The sequence below is a fragment of the Malus sylvestris genome, chromosome 9, assembly GCF_916048215.2.
Source record: "Malus sylvestris chromosome 9, drMalSylv7.2, whole genome shotgun sequence".
Lineage (NCBI taxonomy): Eukaryota > Viridiplantae > Streptophyta > Magnoliopsida > Rosales > Rosaceae > Malus > Malus sylvestris.
Genome location: NC_062268.1, coordinates 8,763,039 through 8,782,432, shown reverse-complemented (window position 1 = coordinate 8,782,432; position 19,394 = coordinate 8,763,039). Strand labels below are relative to the sequence as shown.

General features: G+C 38.8%; 3 protein-coding genes across 4 annotated transcripts in view; 2 read left to right on the top strand and 1 right to left on the bottom strand.

The window, feature by feature from the left end:
* Window positions 1–19,394, bottom strand: part of LOC126634667 (uncharacterized) — a 74,388-nt gene that overhangs the window by 23,583 nt on the left and 31,411 nt on the right. The gene's annotated exons all lie outside the window — the stretch shown is intronic.
* Window positions 958–3,396, top strand: LOC126634666 (G-type lectin S-receptor-like serine/threonine-protein kinase At2g19130). Its single transcript, XM_050305207.1, has one exon. It carries the CDS (start codon window positions 1,187–1,189, stop codon window positions 3,263–3,265), a length of 2,079 nt encoding a protein of 692 aa, XP_050161164.1. The 5' UTR covers window positions 958–1,186; the 3' UTR covers window positions 3,266–3,396.
* LOC126581853 (GDSL esterase/lipase At2g42990-like) lies at window positions 7,699–11,175 on the top strand. The gene is made up of 3 exons (XM_050245784.1): window positions 7,699–8,341; window positions 9,364–9,856; window positions 10,693–11,175. The coding sequence occupies exons 1-3, from the start codon at window positions 7,976–7,978 to the stop codon at window positions 10,884–10,886; spliced, it is 1,053 nt and encodes a 350-aa protein (XP_050101741.1). The 5' UTR covers window positions 7,699–7,975; the 3' UTR covers window positions 10,887–11,175.

Sequence of the window (19,394 nt, the reverse complement as noted above, 5' to 3'; positions counted from 1 at the left end):
CCAGGTACATGCACTGTCCTTCCATCAAACATCTTGGCACTGCAAGGAGGATCCTCAGATATGTGCAGGGAACTGTTGACTATGGAATTAAGTATGAAAAGGGAAATGCAGCTCTACTCATAGGATTTTGTGACAGTGATTGGAGTGGAGATGAAGATGACATGAAGTCCACATCAGGGTATGCTTTCAGCTTTGGCAGTGGTGCATTTTCTTGGGCTTCTGTAAAGCAACAGAGTGTTGCACTCTCAACTGCTGAAGCCGAGTATATGAGTGCTTCAGAAGCCACCACTCAAGCTACATGGCTGAGATTTGTGCTGCATGATTTTGGTGAAGAATTGATCGAACCAACTCCTTTGATGTGTGATAACACATCAGCAATTGCAATGTCAAAGAATCCGGTATTCCATCAGAGGTCTAAACATATCAAGAGGAAGTTTCATTTCATCAGAGATGCAATTCAGGAAGGAACAATTGACCTGCAATACTGCAAAAGTGAGGAGCAACTAGCTGACATTTTCACCAAAGCACTTGCTAAAGACAGGTTCTGTGCTCTGAGGGATAAGCTTGGGGTAATCTCATTTAAGACCTTAGAAGGGAGTGTTAGTTGATTAAGGTCTAAACTGTATTTTCCTTACTTTAGCATGTGTAAATAAATCAGTTTGTGATCAAGGGCTGAGATTAGATGATATTGTGCTAGGCTTGGATGTAAACATGTGTCAAGATCTCATAGGGTCTTGTAATGAATGGTATGATGAGCTCATAGGCTCACGTAGCTTCTCTCTCCCTAGTAGTCATGTAAATGTTGAGGAAAGAAGGAATATATGCAGGAGAGCATTCTTTGGCTCTCACTGAGATATTTTGAGAACACTCTCTGTCTTTTCATTTTCTCTCTAAAACCTCTTCTTCTTATACACATTTCTAAATACATCACTGCATAACAGGAATTCCAACAACTTTTACGTAGGCATTTGGTACAAAACTCTCCGCCCTCGAACTGTAGTTTGGGTAGCAAACCGAAACCAACCTGTTTCTGGTTCATCTCCTTTGACACTGCAACTCTTCCGAAATGGAAGCTTAGCGTTGCTGGAGCAAACGAAATCTACAATTTGGTCAACTCATTCTATGTCAGCGGTTTCTAATTCCACCATGGCAGTGCTGCTTGACAACGGGAACCTTGTCATCAGAGATGAATTGGATTCATCCGCTGTTTTATGGCAGAGTTTCGATCGATCACCCAACTGACACTTGGCTTCCAGGTGCCAAGCTTGGATATAATAAGCTTACCAAGGAAAAACTATTTCTTACTCCCTGGAGAAACACACAAAATCCAGCCCCTGGAATATTTTCTTTTGAGATAGCACAAGCTGGAACAAGTTATTCCTTATTTCGAAATGGTTCTGCGGCTTCTGCCTTTGGTAATTGGACTAATGCAGGGGACATTTCTCGTCTTACTTTTTCTATTGATGGTAAGAATGGAAACTACATTCCTCTAGTAAATCTAACTTCTATTGCAAATGAGAATGGAAGCTATTTAACTTATGTTCCCACCTATCCTCATTCATTTGTGAGATACAAACTTTTGATCAATGGTCGACTCAAGTTGTATGCCGGGGGTGAGACAAGAGACTCTTGGGGTGGTCAGCTTGGACAATGTACTGACGATGCTTCATGTGGTGCTTTTAGTATCTGCGACTCTCAGAATTTGCCTCGTTGTCGATGCTTGGAAGGATTTGAACCCAAAATCCCAGAAGATTGGGATTTTGGAGGTTATTCTTATGGTTGTGTGAGGAAAACTCCTTTTCAGTGCAGTGATGTAGGAACTTACAAATTTTTGGGAGTGCCTGGTGCTTATTCTACGCAATATTCGGAGTCTTTAATGGTTAAAAGCATTGAGGAATGTATATTAGCATGCTCAAGAGATTGCTCTATCACCGCCTTTGCTTACGATAACGACTGCCAGATTTGGAAGGGGGATATATTCAATCTGATTCAACTACCATCTTCCCTGACTAAACTAATGGGTGACAGAAAATTGCATATACGAGTTGCAGATTCTACCAACAAGGTAAAGAGAAAGGCTACTTGGATTGCTATTGGAGTACTTGCGGGGTTCCTTACAATCTCAACCATTCTCATGGTATATCTCAAAAGGAAGCGGTCAAAAGGAGCATCGCCAATATTTCAGGATTCCTTGGTGCTGTTCAAGTATAAAGATTTAAGAAGAGCAACAGACAACTTCTCAGAAAAACTTGGGGAAGGAGGTTTTGGTTCTGTTTTCAAGGGGATATTGCGCAATTCAACTGATATAGCAGTGAAAGAACTTAAATATCTGGAGCAGGGAGAGAAACAATTTCGTGCTGAAGTGGGAACCATTGGTGCTATCCACTACATTAATGTTGTTCGTCTTTGGGGTTTTTGCACAGAAACTTCAAAACGACTTTTGGTCTATGAGTACATGCCAAATGGTTCTCTGCAATCTCTTTTTCATCAAGAGAATGCACTCATGTTAGATTGGAATGCCAGATATCATATTGCAGTAGGGACTGCTAGAGGATTGGCTTACCTACATGAGGAGTGCCGAGACTGCATAATACACTGTGATATTAAGCCCGACAACATTTTGTTGGATGCAGAATACAGTCCAAAACTGGCTGATTTTGGTCTTGCAAAACTTGTCGGAAGACACCATAGCCGCGTTCTAACAACCATGAGGGGAACTGTAGGTTATCTTGCACCAGAATGGTTTTCAGGTGAAGCCATCACACCAAGAGCTGACGTCTTTAGCTATGGTATGTTGCTGATTGAGGTTATAACAGGAAGGAGAAATAGAGAAGGGTTAGATGAGGGGTTAGAAAACTACCGTCCTCTCATGGTTGCCAATGTAGTTAATAAGGGAGAAGATGTTGGTACGTTGTTGGATTACAGGTTGGAAGGCCGTGCTGACAAAGAGGAACTCGCTAAAGCATGCAAAGTCGCCTGTTGGTGCATTCAAGAAGATGAGAAGGATAGGCCAACAATGAGGCAGGTTGTTCAAATTCTCGAGGGAGTTTCAGATGTCAACATACCCCCAATCCCACAGTTCCTCCAGCGCCTTGTACAAAGTCCATTAGAAGACATTAATCACTTCAAGACTACTTGCAGTTCAGGCTCGTGGTCATGCTCTGATGATCAAAGTGCATTTCAAGCCAAAATCAACAACGGTGAAGCGAATATTCACGAGGATGCACCTGAAGGGGAACATTGTCCATCTCTTTGTACGCGTTAAGAGCGCATTTCCTTCTATAATTAGAGGCTCACAGACTCATAGAATCGCTTGTTGAAGTGAGCACGATAAGCACTTTGTATGTACTATTGAAGAAAAACCTCTTCTTCTAAATAAGATCAGTTGTTTTTTAAGTATTTTTTTTTACAGCATTCGATATATGTAGGACTAGACTAGACTAGCTAAATGACTAGATTTCATGTGCAATCAAAGAAGAATACGGATATTGTCTTCTAACTTGAAGGATTAAGACGGACAATTTGTACGAGATAAAAATACACATTTAACATTACAAACTAATAAACTTGATAAAGCTCAAGAATTAAAATGTGAGTAAATGAAGCAGCCATTAGAACTGAAGAAAAATAATTGCTTTATCATCAAGAAATAAGCAGAACACAGAGAATCTAATAGCACCACTCAAAGAAAAAATGCCCGGTAAAGTGTTCATTAATACATAGCAATTCGAAACATTAAAAGCAGTGGAGGAAAAAGCAGTAGGGTTTCTTCTGAACACACTGCTTCAATTTTTGGGTAATTTTTCACTTGATTTCGTGAAAATTTCAATCGGGGTTTAGGGTCTCTGTTTTAACCTAGAAATAACCTTTAATTTGTATGATTCATGATTTAAACTTTTGGGGGTCTCTGTTTAAAGGTTTTAGATAAAGCAGAGCGGTGTGCACAAAAAAAAATTCAGTTTTTTTTATTGAGACATTTCGTTGAACACTTAGTGAACTTGTTGTCATTAGCCGAACCATGTTGTGCACATGCCAACAAGTATTGACATGCCGGAACAATCTGATGAGTGTTATTGAGAGAATTGGTGGGCACAAAAAGGACGCGTACCAAACATTCAAGGGTCATCGAAAGATCTTCACATGTATATTTCTTAGACTCCAGGTGATATCGAGACCAGTTTGGTTCCAATATGCATCCGCCACTTATCTGTATGCATCCAATCGATAACTTGTGCTCCCCTAAACACTTTGATTTTATTTCATTGAGATGTTCATTCCCTAGTTTTCTAATTCTGTTTTTGGTCCGAAAAATGTTAAGGACATCACATTTAAAAAGACTTATACCATTTGTTTAATAAAAATGGGACCTACTTTTATTAATGAACCCTATCTCAATAGAAAAGTTGTTCACTGTTATATGTCAAACATCACTCAATAATTAAGCGAAAATTATACATGCATTGGAATTTATAGATGTGTATCTACAGCTACAACATTCATTATGTGACAATGATACGTTGTTAATTCCCGATCCAGTTTCACGGTCTATAACTGTAACCCTCTCACGCAACCAATAATGTATCGGAGGTGTCACATATGCTCAAATATTGATACACATCACTCTTTTTCCTTCTTTTTTTCTTTTTATTTTTCAAACACTAATATACATCATGCCACACATTATTTTCGACTCATTACACAACTAGAGACAAAGCAAGGGCGGACCCGCCTTGGGATAAAGTTCCTAAGATTAGAAATCTTCTATGGAAGAGTTGGGTGTTATCCTTTTAAAATTTGAGATGCCCTTAAAAGTTGCCCTCTAACTGATTGACGAATTGTCTGTATGGACACTGGGCAGGGAATCTACTAGCCTCATGCCATTATATGTGTTGGTACGGGTATCTGCCGATAGACTCACTCGGCATGCTCGCTCAAAAGCTATTGACATTTGTCGACATCATCGCTCGTAAGTTGTTGGCATTTGTCGACAAGTGTGCAATATCACTTGGCAAATAACCTCATATCTACCAAAGATCGATGAAATGCTAATTTGCACGCTATCCCGTTCACAAAGTTTTGCACCCTAATCATGCTATTCTTGCTAACCACCTCTTCAAATAATATTTTTTGGATCCGCCACTAATGACGTAACCATGAATTTTTTTCTCGGATGGCTGCAACTCTAAGCTACCAATAACTTGTGACCCACGGGCCACGACCAATAGTGGATCCAAGAATGGAAGTGGTAATTAAGTGAGTAGCGTGAAGTGAACGTTGCAACACAACGTGATGCCATGGCTTGGATCAAGAACATAGAGGTGGCATTTTTTTGAGCACATTGTTCGCGCTGTCGAGTTTCTGCCCGTGCCTACCGACTGATGTGCGCATGGAATGCCAAAAGTTGTCTACAGATGCGCCCCTGCGCAGGGGATCACAACTCACAAGAGCTGCCGACGTCTGTTCAGAATTTGCTCCGTTCCATTTATATGCAAACATTCATTACAAAACCTAAATCATGTTTTCCAACATTTGGAGGTTAATGATCAACTATGTGTCTGTCTTACACCATCGCTATTCCGATTTCTGCTTGGTATAGAAAATATATGATTGATGCTTTCACAGAAAGGGTTTTGTAATTAGTCTTACTACTCTGATGTAACAGCAAATATACCCTTGAGTATTGGATTAACTAAGAATTTAATTATTGATTTATGTACAAGAGGTTTGATTCTGTAACTAACAAAGTTTATACCACTACCCACGAGATTTGTGTTCGATTTCTCTCTCAATATCGTTTGTATTAAAAAAAAATGTTACGTACTAATTTTTTTTGAAAAACTTCGGCAATGCGAGAAAATTTTTATTGATAACGAAAAAAAAATGTTATACCTCATCTGGAAGACATAAATTTTACCTCTCATAATACAAAAATATAAAAAATACATGAAAAAGAAGGGGGACAAATTTTTTACCCTTTTAGAAATGAAAACAAGAAAGATATAAGGAAAAGGGGAGACATAAAACCTAATCCCTCTAAAACAAAACCCAAAAGATACAGTAACCTGCAAAACAAACAATCAAGAAGATTAGGCAAAAATAAAAAATAAAAAAAAATCATCAAGGGAGACAAATCTGTATAGGTCGGGATGCCCAAAAAATTCGTGTGCAGAAAAGGGGGAGTCTCCAAAGATGGAATCGCATGCCACAAAAGCAGCCCTAAATTTGCCAATTTATCAACGACCTTATTCTTTTTTGGAAAAATATGAGAGCAATAAAAAACCATATGCTTCAAGGGGGAAAGGCAGATTTTCCAATGAACATGAAGATGCCGAGGAGAACAAAAAAAAAAAGTCAGGATATCACACTGGAAGAGTTGCTTTTGAGCCATAAATTTCACCAACTCCACATGTGAGCCAACTCCATAACAAGGATGACAGCATGAAGCTCAACATAAAAGGAAGGTATGTTACCCCAAACTCTGAGAGAAACCACCAGGAATAACGAAATACTTTACCACAAGTCACAGGACTCGGGTTACCCTTAGCAAGCCCATCTATATCCACATTAAGCCAATTATATGGAGGAGGATGCCAAAGAATGTGAACAATAGAAGGAGCATTACCTACCTTAGCGGGAATCTCAAAAGAGACTAAAATTTGCTCCTCTAAAATCCGTGGACATGGCAAAAATAGAAAAGCTTCAAACTGCCTAATCCAAGTCAAAGTACAACAACAAAAGCAGATATAAAAAATATATTTGTTAATCATGAAACAAATTTGTTTCATATATTTGTTAATCATGTATGATTGGAGTATCCTGATCACAGACATAAAAAATGAAGAGTCATTTATGTTCATATCTTTTCCAAGAGCAAGCAAATTTCTTCATTGTGTCAATTTTCATCACCCCTTCGCATGTAACATTTTCATGTAAAGAGTGCTTCCAGTTTTTTCAGTAAAATGCAAATCGAATCAAACTCCCAACCATTTTTTCACCTCTGACAAAGTCTCACCGGCAACATGTGTTCAAACTTGATCAATCCCATCCAAACAAAAAGAAACTCAGAAACTATAGAAAACTGGTTTACAATTTACAGAATCCTTGTAAATTGTAGCACCAATTCATAGCAGAAAACGTCCATAAATGAGCATCAAAAGAAAGCCAGCTTTGTTTTAGGGTTTCAGAACAATTTTCAGGTCACTTAACTAGGACCTGTCACTTTCTCAGCCACCATTAAATGTATTACAACCACCACCTCTATTTCTTAAAAAGTTATTTTTGATCAACAATCTCTCACCAATTATATAAACTCAAAATTAGTTGGGAATTTATATTTAGTTGCCTTCCTAACAATAAGGACCACATCTCTTGTTATTAATTCGTGTATTCATTTTTATACTATAGATTGCTTTTATATATCAACTTTGACATTCTTTGAAATTGTAAGTTATAAATTATTAGTAATACCACATGACAATTTGACGCTTATACTACAAAATTGTTGCACACTCTTGGTCTATTGAGTTTTGACCCCAAAAAAAAAAGAGCCTTGATTGGTACATAACGCTGAATTTATTAACATGTTTACTGAATCCAAAACATTGTTTAAAACCGATTATAATTACCATCGCCTAAATCTAGATTGTTCTTAACATATAGGAATAGGAGACCTGCAAAGGTGTGGTGCTGCTCCACATCAACCTATTAATAGTGCCCTCTCGGAGCCTTCTGGGATGGGTAATTGTCTGAAATCTTAAACCACCAATGTTAGCCAAACATAACTGACATAATTGAATACTGTCCTGCAGACTCATGGCCTTGCAGCTTGCTTGCTTCTAGGTTTTGATTGCTTCCACAAATCCCACCAATTTCTCACATTAGTATATTTATTACAATCCCATCTCCAAAACCATCTCAAATATCTTCCAACTTTTGCCAGCCACTAGCCACTGACACAAAAAGTAGCTAGCTAGCCATGGCATTCGTATACATTTCATGGTTTCTTTTAACTCAAATCCTGCTTCAAGTTGCAAAACATGAGGCTAAAGTTCCAGCAGTTATTGTGTTTGGGGACTCAACTGTGGACTCTGGGAACAACAATGGGATTTCCACACTTCTGAAGAGCAACTTCAAGCCGTATGGCCGTGACTTTGACGGTGGTCAGCCGACAGGGAGGTTCTCCAATGGCCGAGTTCCACCGGATTTTGTTTCCGAGGCTTTCGGGCTCAAAACTTCGGTTCCTGCATACTTGGACCCCAAGTTTGGGATTTCAGATTTTGTCAATGGTGTTTGCTTTGCTTCTGCTGGAACTGGCTATGATAATGCAACTTCTGATGTACTAGTAAGTCCCCTCTCTAACTGTATCATATTTGGATTTGTCTAGTCATAGTCATGCATGCATGCACATATAATGGCCATGTATTCTTATATTTTGCTCAATATGTAGTACGTTATTTTATCAGACTATCAATCAAATTTCTTTGAAATCCTAAATTCATGATTCATACAATATAAATAACACAGTGCGTTCTGTTACCAACTTTCAATAATCTGTACAAGTTTTAGCTGATTGACGCTTCAAAATTTGAAGCAACTTATGTAGTTAAAGAAAATATACAATAAAAGAACGGAGTAATTAGGTTTTCATCCTTATTTTTACTATTCTATTGATTAAAACCTTATTACTTTTCAATTTTTGATCAAGGTCCTTTGTATTAATAATATCATTAATTATTTCAATAATAAAATAATTTTTATTTCTAAATATATTCATTTAATATTAAAAATGTTACAATTAGTATATTTATATTTATGGCTAAATTTTTTATCATATATTTTTATTTTTAGTTTGTACCCATTTTTAATTTGCAACCCTTTTTTAATTTGTACCAATTTTCCTTTCAGTTTTAATTTGTACCCATATATTAATTTCTTTTTGTGCCCATATTTTTTAAAGTTTTATTTGTATTGTACCCATATTTTTTTATTTATTTGTACCCATTTTTATTTTTGCTAAATGTACCCATTTTGAAGAATGTACCCATGTTTTGATACAATAATTTTTTGGTTATTTTTATGAATGTACCCATGTTTACACACACACACACAATAGTATATTTATATTTTAATATTTTTAATCCCACAAATTATGGTTTTTTATTTAAAATCTCATTACTATAAACAACTATAAATTTTAATTTTTAATTTAAAAAATATAGTAACGTACATAGAAATAAATTATCAATTAATTTCAGGGACTTGGATCAAAAATTGAAAACCAATAAGGTTTCAATCAAATACTGTTCATAACTAGGGACCGCATCCAAAGTCTCCCTAAAAGAACTAAGTATGCCATATATGCAGAATGTGATACCTCTGTGGAAAGAAGTGGAGTACTACAAGGAGTACCAGAACAAACTCAAAGCCTATGTTGGCCATGACAAGGCAAAAGAGATTCTGACAGAGGCTTTATACTTGATAAGCTTAGGAACAAACGACTTCCTCGAGAACTACTACGTATTGCCCCGCCGGCGAATGCAATTCACAGTCCGGCAGTACGAGGATTTCCTCGTTGGACTTTCCGAAAACTTCATTAGGGAAATCTACAGTCTAGGGGTCAGGAAAATATCCCTAACCGGGCTTCCTCCGATGGGGTGTTTGCCATTAGAGAGAGCCACTAATTTCATGGCAAATAATGATTGTATGCAGGAATACAACAATGTGGCTGTGGAATTTAATGGGAAATTGAAAAATATGGTGGCAAAGCTGAATCAAGAGCTTCCAGGGCTTAGAATCCTATTGACAGAAAAATTATATCCGCTGTTCTACCAAATCATCAAAAGACCTTCATCATATGGTAAGTTTTATAGTAAATATTTGTATTTATCAACTATTGATCCACATAGATGCTTATAGAACCGCAATGATGCATTAGCAATATCTTGGCTTGCCTTAATTGTGTATTAACCGTAAGTCATGACAGCATCTTTCTACTTTGGCAAAGTTCCAATCAGGGCAAACTCATTGGAAGTTTTGTTGCCACACTTTCTCTGTGGAAATATCAGATCTTTGGTTTGGAACTTGTGGATATATACATGACACATCACATTATCATTTGTATTTATATCTCCTGAACTTTTTAGAAGAAAAACTACGCGTCGCATAAAACAGGCATCTCACATTAGCACTTGACTTGAAGGTGTGAAGTTATCTAAGAGCAAAAAAATCCAGAACTTACTAGCAGTAGATGTGTGGTTATAAAAATTTAAAGATATCCTCAATTTTTTATTTATTTATTGTTGAAATTTGAAACTCAATATATACTTTTTCACTTAATATTACAGCAGATTAAACTGTGATATATGGGATTATAAATAATCCTGATACTAACCAGATTTACCAGAAACTGGTAACAAAGGGGAGCTATTGGTGAAAGCATATATGCATGAACTAGACATGGAAGTAGTTGAAAATGTTTGGTGGGAAACTTTAATATGGGATTTTAAATAAGCATGCAACCAATTAATCAAATCTAGCTTGGTACACATGGCTTCTGTTTTTGTTGCAGATGGCAGAGTCTGATTTTTCTGGAATTATCAACTTCCCTTTTTAACAAAACATTTCCTATTAGTTCTAAATTAAATTAATTAATAATTTAATTATGATTTATTGTTTGTTGTTATTGATTGGCAGGATTTGAGTATGCTGAGAAGGCATGTTGTGCCACTGGGACATTCGAGATGAGTTACCTCTGTAATCAGGACAACCCATATACGTGCGCAGATGCAAATAAGTTCATATTTTGGGATGCCTTCCATCCAACGGAGAAAACAAATAAGATACTCGCAGACCATGTAATTGGCGATCTTTTAGACACCTTTAATTGATTTATTATTGGAAAACAAACAAAAAGGCCAAGTGGCACACGCGTGAACGAGCTTTCTTTTTGAAGAAAAATCATTTCTTCGCTGTGGTAAAATAGTAATGCGTGTGGTTTCTAAGGGTAGCAGTCTAGTAAAGTTTACGGTAGATCATCCATCTATAACCACTATCATTACTATTTCATCTGAATTAATTATATCTCATAAATTATGTGATGATCTTTGATTGTATTGTATTAGTGTATATTTCATTGAGTTTTCAAATGGTAATGTATGAACTAATATTTTTGTGGTGTGTTTTATTTGTAAGCAATCATGTCTTGTAAATTAGATATTCACCACAAGAAAACAAGGTTTATGTGGTGATAGTGATTCGTCGTTAAATATGAAGATTCATCATATTTGATTTCATGTGACGAATTTTCAATGTAGTGGCTGCACCAAATCAAGTCTCACTCATTAGGGTTGCAGGTGCAGCTAGGACTTTAAATCAGCAGTGGAGGCAAAGTATAAACATGAAAGCTATAGCTAAAATCTATTGTTGTTTCCCTTAACAAACATGCTTAGTGCGAGTCATTGTCGTTTCCCTAAACAAACATTCTTAGTGCGAGTCATTGTTCGGATAAAAATGTTGAAATATCTCACATTTACCGTATCTTTGAGAAAATAAGAGTTTAAATATCTTAACTACACTCCAACTAATACCAAGGTATTTTGAGATAAAACCACACACATGCCGGACTGTGCAGATGGTAATTAACAAGTTGGGGACACTATCGGTGTTGTTGGAAGTGGGTCTTCGGCCCGTCTCTCTGATAATTCTATATGGTATCAGAGTTATGGAGTGGGCTCGTACTGCCATGTGATGGGTTGGGTTGGGTCTTTGGTCCATCTCTCTGATAATTTTACATGGTATCAGAGACAGGGAGCGGGCTCAAACTGTCACATAATGGGTTGGGTTAGGTCCCACGTGAGGGGGCGTTTTGAAATTATCAAAGTCAATGAGCGGGCTCGTATTGCCATGTGATGGGTTGGGTTGGATTCCACATGAGGGCGCGTGTTGAAATATCCCATATCGACCGTATCTTTGATAAAAGATGAGTTTAAATATCATAACCTTACTCTAACTAATACCAAGGTTTTTTGTGATAAAACCCCCACACTTAATGGATTGTGCAGGTGGTAGTGGGTCTTCGGTCTGTCTCTCTAATAATTCTACATGGTACCAGAGCCAAGGAGCGGGTCCGTACTGTTATGTGATGGGTGTGTCCCCTTGGCCCCGCGTGTAGTGTGAGTCCCCTTAGCTCCACATGGTTGTCGATGTGTGGATCTCCCACATGTGACCCATTAATTTGATTTTGTGTGGCGAATTTCCAGTGTAGTGGCTGCACCAAATCAAGTCTCACTATCATTAAGGTTGTAGCCAGGACTTTAAATCAACAGTGGAGGCAAAATATAAACATGAAAGTTATAACTAAAATCTATTGTTGTTTTCCTTTACAAACATGCTTAATGTAAGTCATTGTCGTTTCCCTAATAAACATTCTTAGTGCGAGTTGTTGTTCAAATAAAATTGTTGAAATATCCCATATTTACCATATCTTTGAGAAAAGAAGAGTTTAAATATCTTAATTTGCCTTAAACTAATACCGATGCCTTTTGAGATAAAACTCCACACCTGTCGGACTGTGCATGAGATAAAACCTCATACTTGCCAGACTGTGCACACTTGCCGAACTGTGTTGCTGGAAGTGGGTCTTCAGCCCGACAGCTACTAGACTGCGCAAGTGGTAGTTTATAAGTTGGGGATAATATTGGTCCTGTTGGAAGTGGGTTTTCAGCCCGTATTTGTGATAATTCTATACGCTATTAAAGCTAAAGAGCGGGGCCTGTACTGCCACGTGATGGGTTAATTGGGTTTTCGGCCCATCTCTCTGATAGTTCTACATGGTATCAGAGCCAGAAGCAGGCCTGAACTGCCATGTGAATGGTTGGGTTGGGACCCACGTTATGGGGCGTGCCTGTATTGCCATGTGATGGATTAAGTTAGATCCCACATGAGGGCGCGTGTTGAAATATCCCATATTGACCATATCTTAAGTTAAGGATATTATCAGTGTTGTTGGAAGTGGGTTTTCAGCCAGTCTCTTTGATAATTATATATGTTATTAGAGCTAGGGAGCGGGCCCGTACTGCCACGTGATGGGTTGGGTTGGGTCTTTGGCCTGTCTATCTGATAATTCTACATGGTATCAAAGCCAGTGAGCGGGCCCAAACTGCCATGCGAAGGGTTGGGTTGGGTCCCACATGAGGGGCGTGCCCGTATTGCCACGTGATGGGTTGGGTTGAGTTCTACGTGAGGGTGCATGTTGAAATATCCCACATCGACCATATCTCAAGTTGGGGATAATATTGGTGTTGTTGGAAGTAGGTCTTCGGCCCATCTCTATGATAATTCTATATGTTATTAGTCTAGAAGCAGGCTTGTATTGCCACATAATGGGTTAGGTTGGGTTTTCAGCCTGTCTTTCTGATAATTCTACATGGTATTCGAGTCATAGAGCGGGCCCATATTGCCACGTGAAGGGTTGGGTTGGGTCCCACGTGAGGGGGCGTGCCCGTATTACCGCGTGATGGGTTGTGTTGGATCCCACGTTAGGGCACGTGTTGAAATATCCCACATCGATCATATCTCTGTGAAAATAAGAGTTTAAATATCTTAACCTCACTCCAACTAATACCGAGACCCTTTAATTACTAAGTTAAGAGCCTCCATACCTGATGGATTATGCAGGTGGTAATTACCAAGTTAAAGACAATATCAGTGTTAAGGACAATATAAGGACCCCTATACCTGCATCCTAACCCCACTCCAACTAATACCGAGGCTTTTTAATTACCAAGTGAAAGACCCTATACCTGATGAATTATGCAGGTGGTAATTACCAAGTTAAGGACAATATTAGTGTTAAGGACTGTTTATACCATACTTAACCAATCCCGAAACTACTGAGCACCGGTCAACGTTATACCGTCAAGGACCCAGAAGAGTTTCCCTCCAACCAGGAGGCCAATCACAGCGTGACACATGTCGACATCAGAAGCCAATCATAGCGTGACGCGTGTTAACATCAGAAGCCAATCACAACACGACACGTGTCAATGTCAGAATGAAACTAGAAACTCTCTTCTATAAATAGAGATCATTCTCTCACAATATTTCCTAATGTTGTTTGTACTAAATCATTCACTAGTACTCACTAAGGGGTAGCTTGAACCTATGTACTTGTGAAAACCCTTCACAATTAATGAGAACTCTTCTACTCTGTGGACATAGCCAATCTGGGTGAACCACATACATTTTATGTTTGCTTCCCTGTCTCTATCCATTTACATACTTATCCACACCAGTGACCGGAGCAATCAAGTGAAGGTCACAAACTTAACACTTTCTATTGTACCAAAGTCCCCACTGATTTTGTGCATCAACATTTGGCGTCGTCTGTGGGAAACGACACTTATTCCCACTTTCTTCATCTTTGTCAAGATGGTTTCCACCATTCTTACACTCTCTTTTGAACAGGCATCCCTTTCCAACATGGGGAGCGAAGGTAGCCACAACACACAGAATGACACCCATCTTGCACCTAATGCGAAGCAACAAAAGAAGGAAGGAAATAAGGTTGCTCTTCAAGCTAAAGTCGATAAGCTAAAAACTCAGAATAATAAGATAGCAATGAAGAATGAGGTCCTCTAGGAGCAGTGTGATAAGCTCTTTGAGACGTTCCACAAAACTAGACGTACTCAAACACGCGAGCTCGTTGCCTATGTGGACATCAACCATCATTTGGGTGCCCCCAACAAGGAGGGTTGCCTCCCTTTGACATGGGTATCCCTGATGAGGAGCGAGCTAATCATCAAAACATTGATCAACATTAGACTTCTCTCAACCTAGATGCTTCGACCGGAAGCAGGAGAAGTGGAGGAAGACACCTCCTTGCAGAAGGGTTGGAATGATCAAAAGCCGTTTATCACGACTGCCGAGGCTTTCTAAAATAACGTCGAGATAATCCCATCCACATATGCTCGAAGATCAATGACCCAAGGGTTTCTGAAAGACTCAGTCCCATCCCACGACTCAGGCCAGCTGCCAATCTAGAGAAGGAATGTCAGGTCCCAGATGAACATGAAGGTACAGGGGACTCTGAGGTATTCCGACAGACTCGCCCTAGAAGTCAGTACGGCGAGTCTAAGGAAAAACCACACGCTCTTGCTCAAACTTTCCTACTTCCAAGAGGCGATGGAGACTTACGCAAGAAAATTCTAGTGGTACATGACTCCACTCAGGACTCCCTTGTCTTACATTTCATTGAGGAAGTAAACAAGATGAAGGTCGAACGTCAGGCTGAGATACCTAACTGGAACCAACCCAGGCCTGGCCCTCTTACAATGAGAATCCTCGACACCCCCTTCAAGCGAAGACAAAACAAAAGCTTGGTTTACAACTCTATACTGGAAGGGAGGACCCAATTGAACACCTTAACCTCTTTGAGTCCACCATGGCATATCGGATGCACACCGACGAAGAGCGATGTCTTCTTTTCCCCTCCACCCTCTCTGACGGAGCTATAAACTGATTACTTGTACACTATTCGCCAGAAGCCGGACGAGTCACTACGAGAGTATACCGGTCGCTTCAACCATGAGTATTCTCGCTGCATTGAGGTAGATGACAAGACCACCCTCAAGGTCTTCACGGCAGGCCTACATGATTGTTTCTTCAAGTACATGATCAATGCCAACACTTGGAAGACTTACTCTGAGGTGATGGCGCAGGCTTACAACCACGCCTCCACCGAAGCAAGGATATACCAAGGGAACCCTCATATGGTTAACCTTTATCAACAAGTGGGAAGTGGAAATCAAGTTCTACCAAGTGAGGAGATTTTGGCCATTCAGACACCCATTGCATCATCTCCTGCCTCATTTAGCTACTCGCTAAGTCACCAAACGTATCTGTCTCTTGGTAAAAGGAATGATTTTTACTTTCAGCAAGCCCATTACAACAAGAGGGATAAAAGTTCGTATCAAGACAACCGAGGGTGAATGTACCGTCGACTATTATGACTATAGGGTCAAGCCTCACTCTTTCAAAGTGGAGGACTAGGTACTGAAGGAAATGCTATTATAAGAAGGCATACACATTACAAATATTTTGACTCTCAACCGCTTGAGATCTTTTGTCACACAAGCCATTCGGCAAATATTTAAAGAAAATGGAATTCAGACAACTTCTTCTGAGTCTTTTTCATTCCTAGCACTGGAACATTTGGTCTACGCTGACCTACCCTTATACTCCAACTCAGAGCTTCAACATGCGTACTTTGACACAAAGTATGTGATACTAAGGGTTACAACGAACATGGTTCACATATCAAAAGCATGGATCCCTTCATGCATAACAAAACATTCATAAGCATCACTCATATCAATCAACATAAACATCATACATTCCAACATATTCATACATAAACAGCATACATTCTAACACATCCATACATAAGCCAACTGTGCTTCGAAAGGGTTTAACATACTTTGTGTCATTCGACACTTGCTACAATGTGCCTAGACACCTTGCCCTTATTCTCACCAACCAGGTGATGAAATGTAAAGAAGGAACTCATCTTCATGCCACCAACCAGGTGATGAAATGTACAACCTGTACTCTTCTTTATGCCACCAACCAGGTGATGAAATGTACAACCCATACTCTAATATCATTTGGCAACTTGCCACTCATGCCACCAACCAGGTGAAGAAGGAACTCATCTTCATGCCACCAACCAGGTGATGAAATGTACAACCCGTACTCTAATATCATTTGGCAACTTGCCATTCATGCCACCAACCAGGTGAAGAAGGAACTCATCCTCGTGCCACTAACTAGGTGATGAAATGTGATGAAAGGTGATGAATGAACTCACATTCGTACCACTAACCAAGTGATGAAAGCAACTCACCATTCATTCCACCTACCAGAAGACGAGTGTTACAACTTGTACATTAGAACTCCTAGCATTCACAAATAATAAAAAACCCTCAAGCTTGACAACTCAACTAGGGGAGCACTTATGCCCAACAAGAGTTATTGTCACCAACAAAGTCTTATTGCAAGTCAACAACAATTTCAGTGCATGGCATATGAAAATCAAGCTATTTAGCCCTCTTGCATCTGCTTCAGACATTTCCCTTATGTAACAATGCAAACACTACAACTCGTAGAAAGTTTCACATACTCTTGATCAAGATAGTGTGAAGCAAAACCAATTTATGGTGCCAACAAGAGCTTCATCAATAAAGGGCAACCACAATTCTCAAAAGCTTCACACACTCTTGATCAAGACAGTGTGAAGCATAACCAATTTATGGTGCCAACAAAAGCTTCATCAATGGAGGCCAACCACAATTCTCAAAAGCTTCACACACTCTTGATCAAGACAATGTGAAGCAAAACCAATTTATGGTGCCAACAAGAGCTTCATCAAAGGAGGGTAACCAAAATTCTCAAAAGCTTCACACACTCTTGATCAAGACAGTGTGAAGAAAAACCAATTTATGGTGCCAACAAGAGCTTCATCAAAGGAGTTCAACCACGATTCTCAAAAGCTTTCAACCACGATTTTCAAAAGCTTCACATACTCTTGATCAAGACAGTGTGAAGCAAAACCAATTTATGATGCCAACAAGAGCTTCATCAATGGAGGGCAACCATAATTCTCAAAAGATTCACACACTCTTGATCAAGACAGTGTGAAGCAAAACCAATTTATGGTGCCAACAAGAACTTCATCAATGGAGGGCAACCATAATTCTCAAAAGCTTCACACATTCTTGATCAAGACAGTGTGAAGCAAAACCAATTTATGGTGCCAACAAAAGCTTTATCAAAAGAGTTCAACCACAATTCTCAAAAGCTTCACACACTCTTGACCAAGACAGTGTGAAGCAAAACCAATTTATGGTGCCAACAAGAGCTTCATCAATGGAGGGTAACTACAATTCTCAAACCTTCGAAGCAAATTCAAGACTGTTCGAAGCAAATTCAATTTATATGGTTCATCCAAACCTTCTACTACTACAAGGTGTAACTTGCATCACAATCTCTTGCTCAACAGTGTGGAAGCAAAATTTGTATATGTTGTCTCTCCCACATTTTCAAATTTCTAGTTACCTAAAAAAAAAAAAATTGGGAAATTCAACAAAACTCCATCAATGGAGGACAACTACAAATTCTCAAAAGCTTCACACTATCTTGATTAAGATAGTGTGAAGAAAAATCAATTCGTGGTACCCAACAAAGCTTCACCACCAAAGTTCCACCAACAAAAGCTTCATCAATGGAGGATAGCTACAAATTCTCAAAAGCTTCACACTATCTTGATCAAGATAGTGTGAAGCAAAATCAATTCATGGTACCTAAAAATAAGCTTCAACACAAAAGCTTTACCCACAAAAGCTTCAACACAAAAACTTCACCAACAAAAGCTTCATCAATGGAGGACAACTAAAAATTCTCAAAATTTTCACACTATCTTGATCAAGATAGTGTGAAGCAAAATCAATTCATGGTACCCAACAAAAGCTTCAACTCCAAAGCTTCACCTACAAAGCTTCAACACAAAAGCTTGACCTACAAAAGCTTCAACACAAAAGCTTGACCCACAAAAGCTTCAACACAAAAGCTTGACCCACAAAAGCTTCAACACAAAAGCTTGACCCACAAAAGCTTGACTCATAAAAGCTTGACCTACAAAAGTTTGACCCACAAAAGCTTAACCTACAAAAGTTTGACCCACAAAAGTTTGACCTACAAAAGCTTCACCCACAAAAGCTTCACTTACAAAAGCTTGACCCACAAAAGCAAAAGCTTCACCCATAAAAGCTTCACCCATAAAAGCTTCACCTACAAAAGCTTGACCCACAAAAGTTTGACCTATAAAAGCTTGACCCACAAAAGCTTCACCTACAAAAGCTTGACCCATAAAAGATTGACCCACAAAAGCTTGACCCACAAAAGCTTGACCCACAAAAGCTTCACTTACAAAAGCTTCACCTACAAAAGCTTCACTCATAAAAGTTTGACCCACAAAAGCTTGACCCACAAAAGCTTCACCTACAAAAACTTGACCCACAAAAGCTTGACCCACAAAAGCTTCACCTACAAAAGCTTCACCTACAAAAGCTTCACACTATCTTGATCAAGATAGTGTGAAGCAAAATCAATTCATGGTGCCCAACAAAGCTTCAACCTCAAAGCTTCTAACAAAGGTTCAACACCAAAGCTTTAATATATATATATATATAATTTTATTTTTCGGAAATTCGAAAATTCAAAAATTCGAAAATTCACAAATTCGAAAATTTGAAAAAAAAAATTGCCTAGGCCTCCTCTTCTTTGGGCCTAACAACTTTCATAACAAATATATATGAAAGAGGGGTTTTGGGCTACCACTT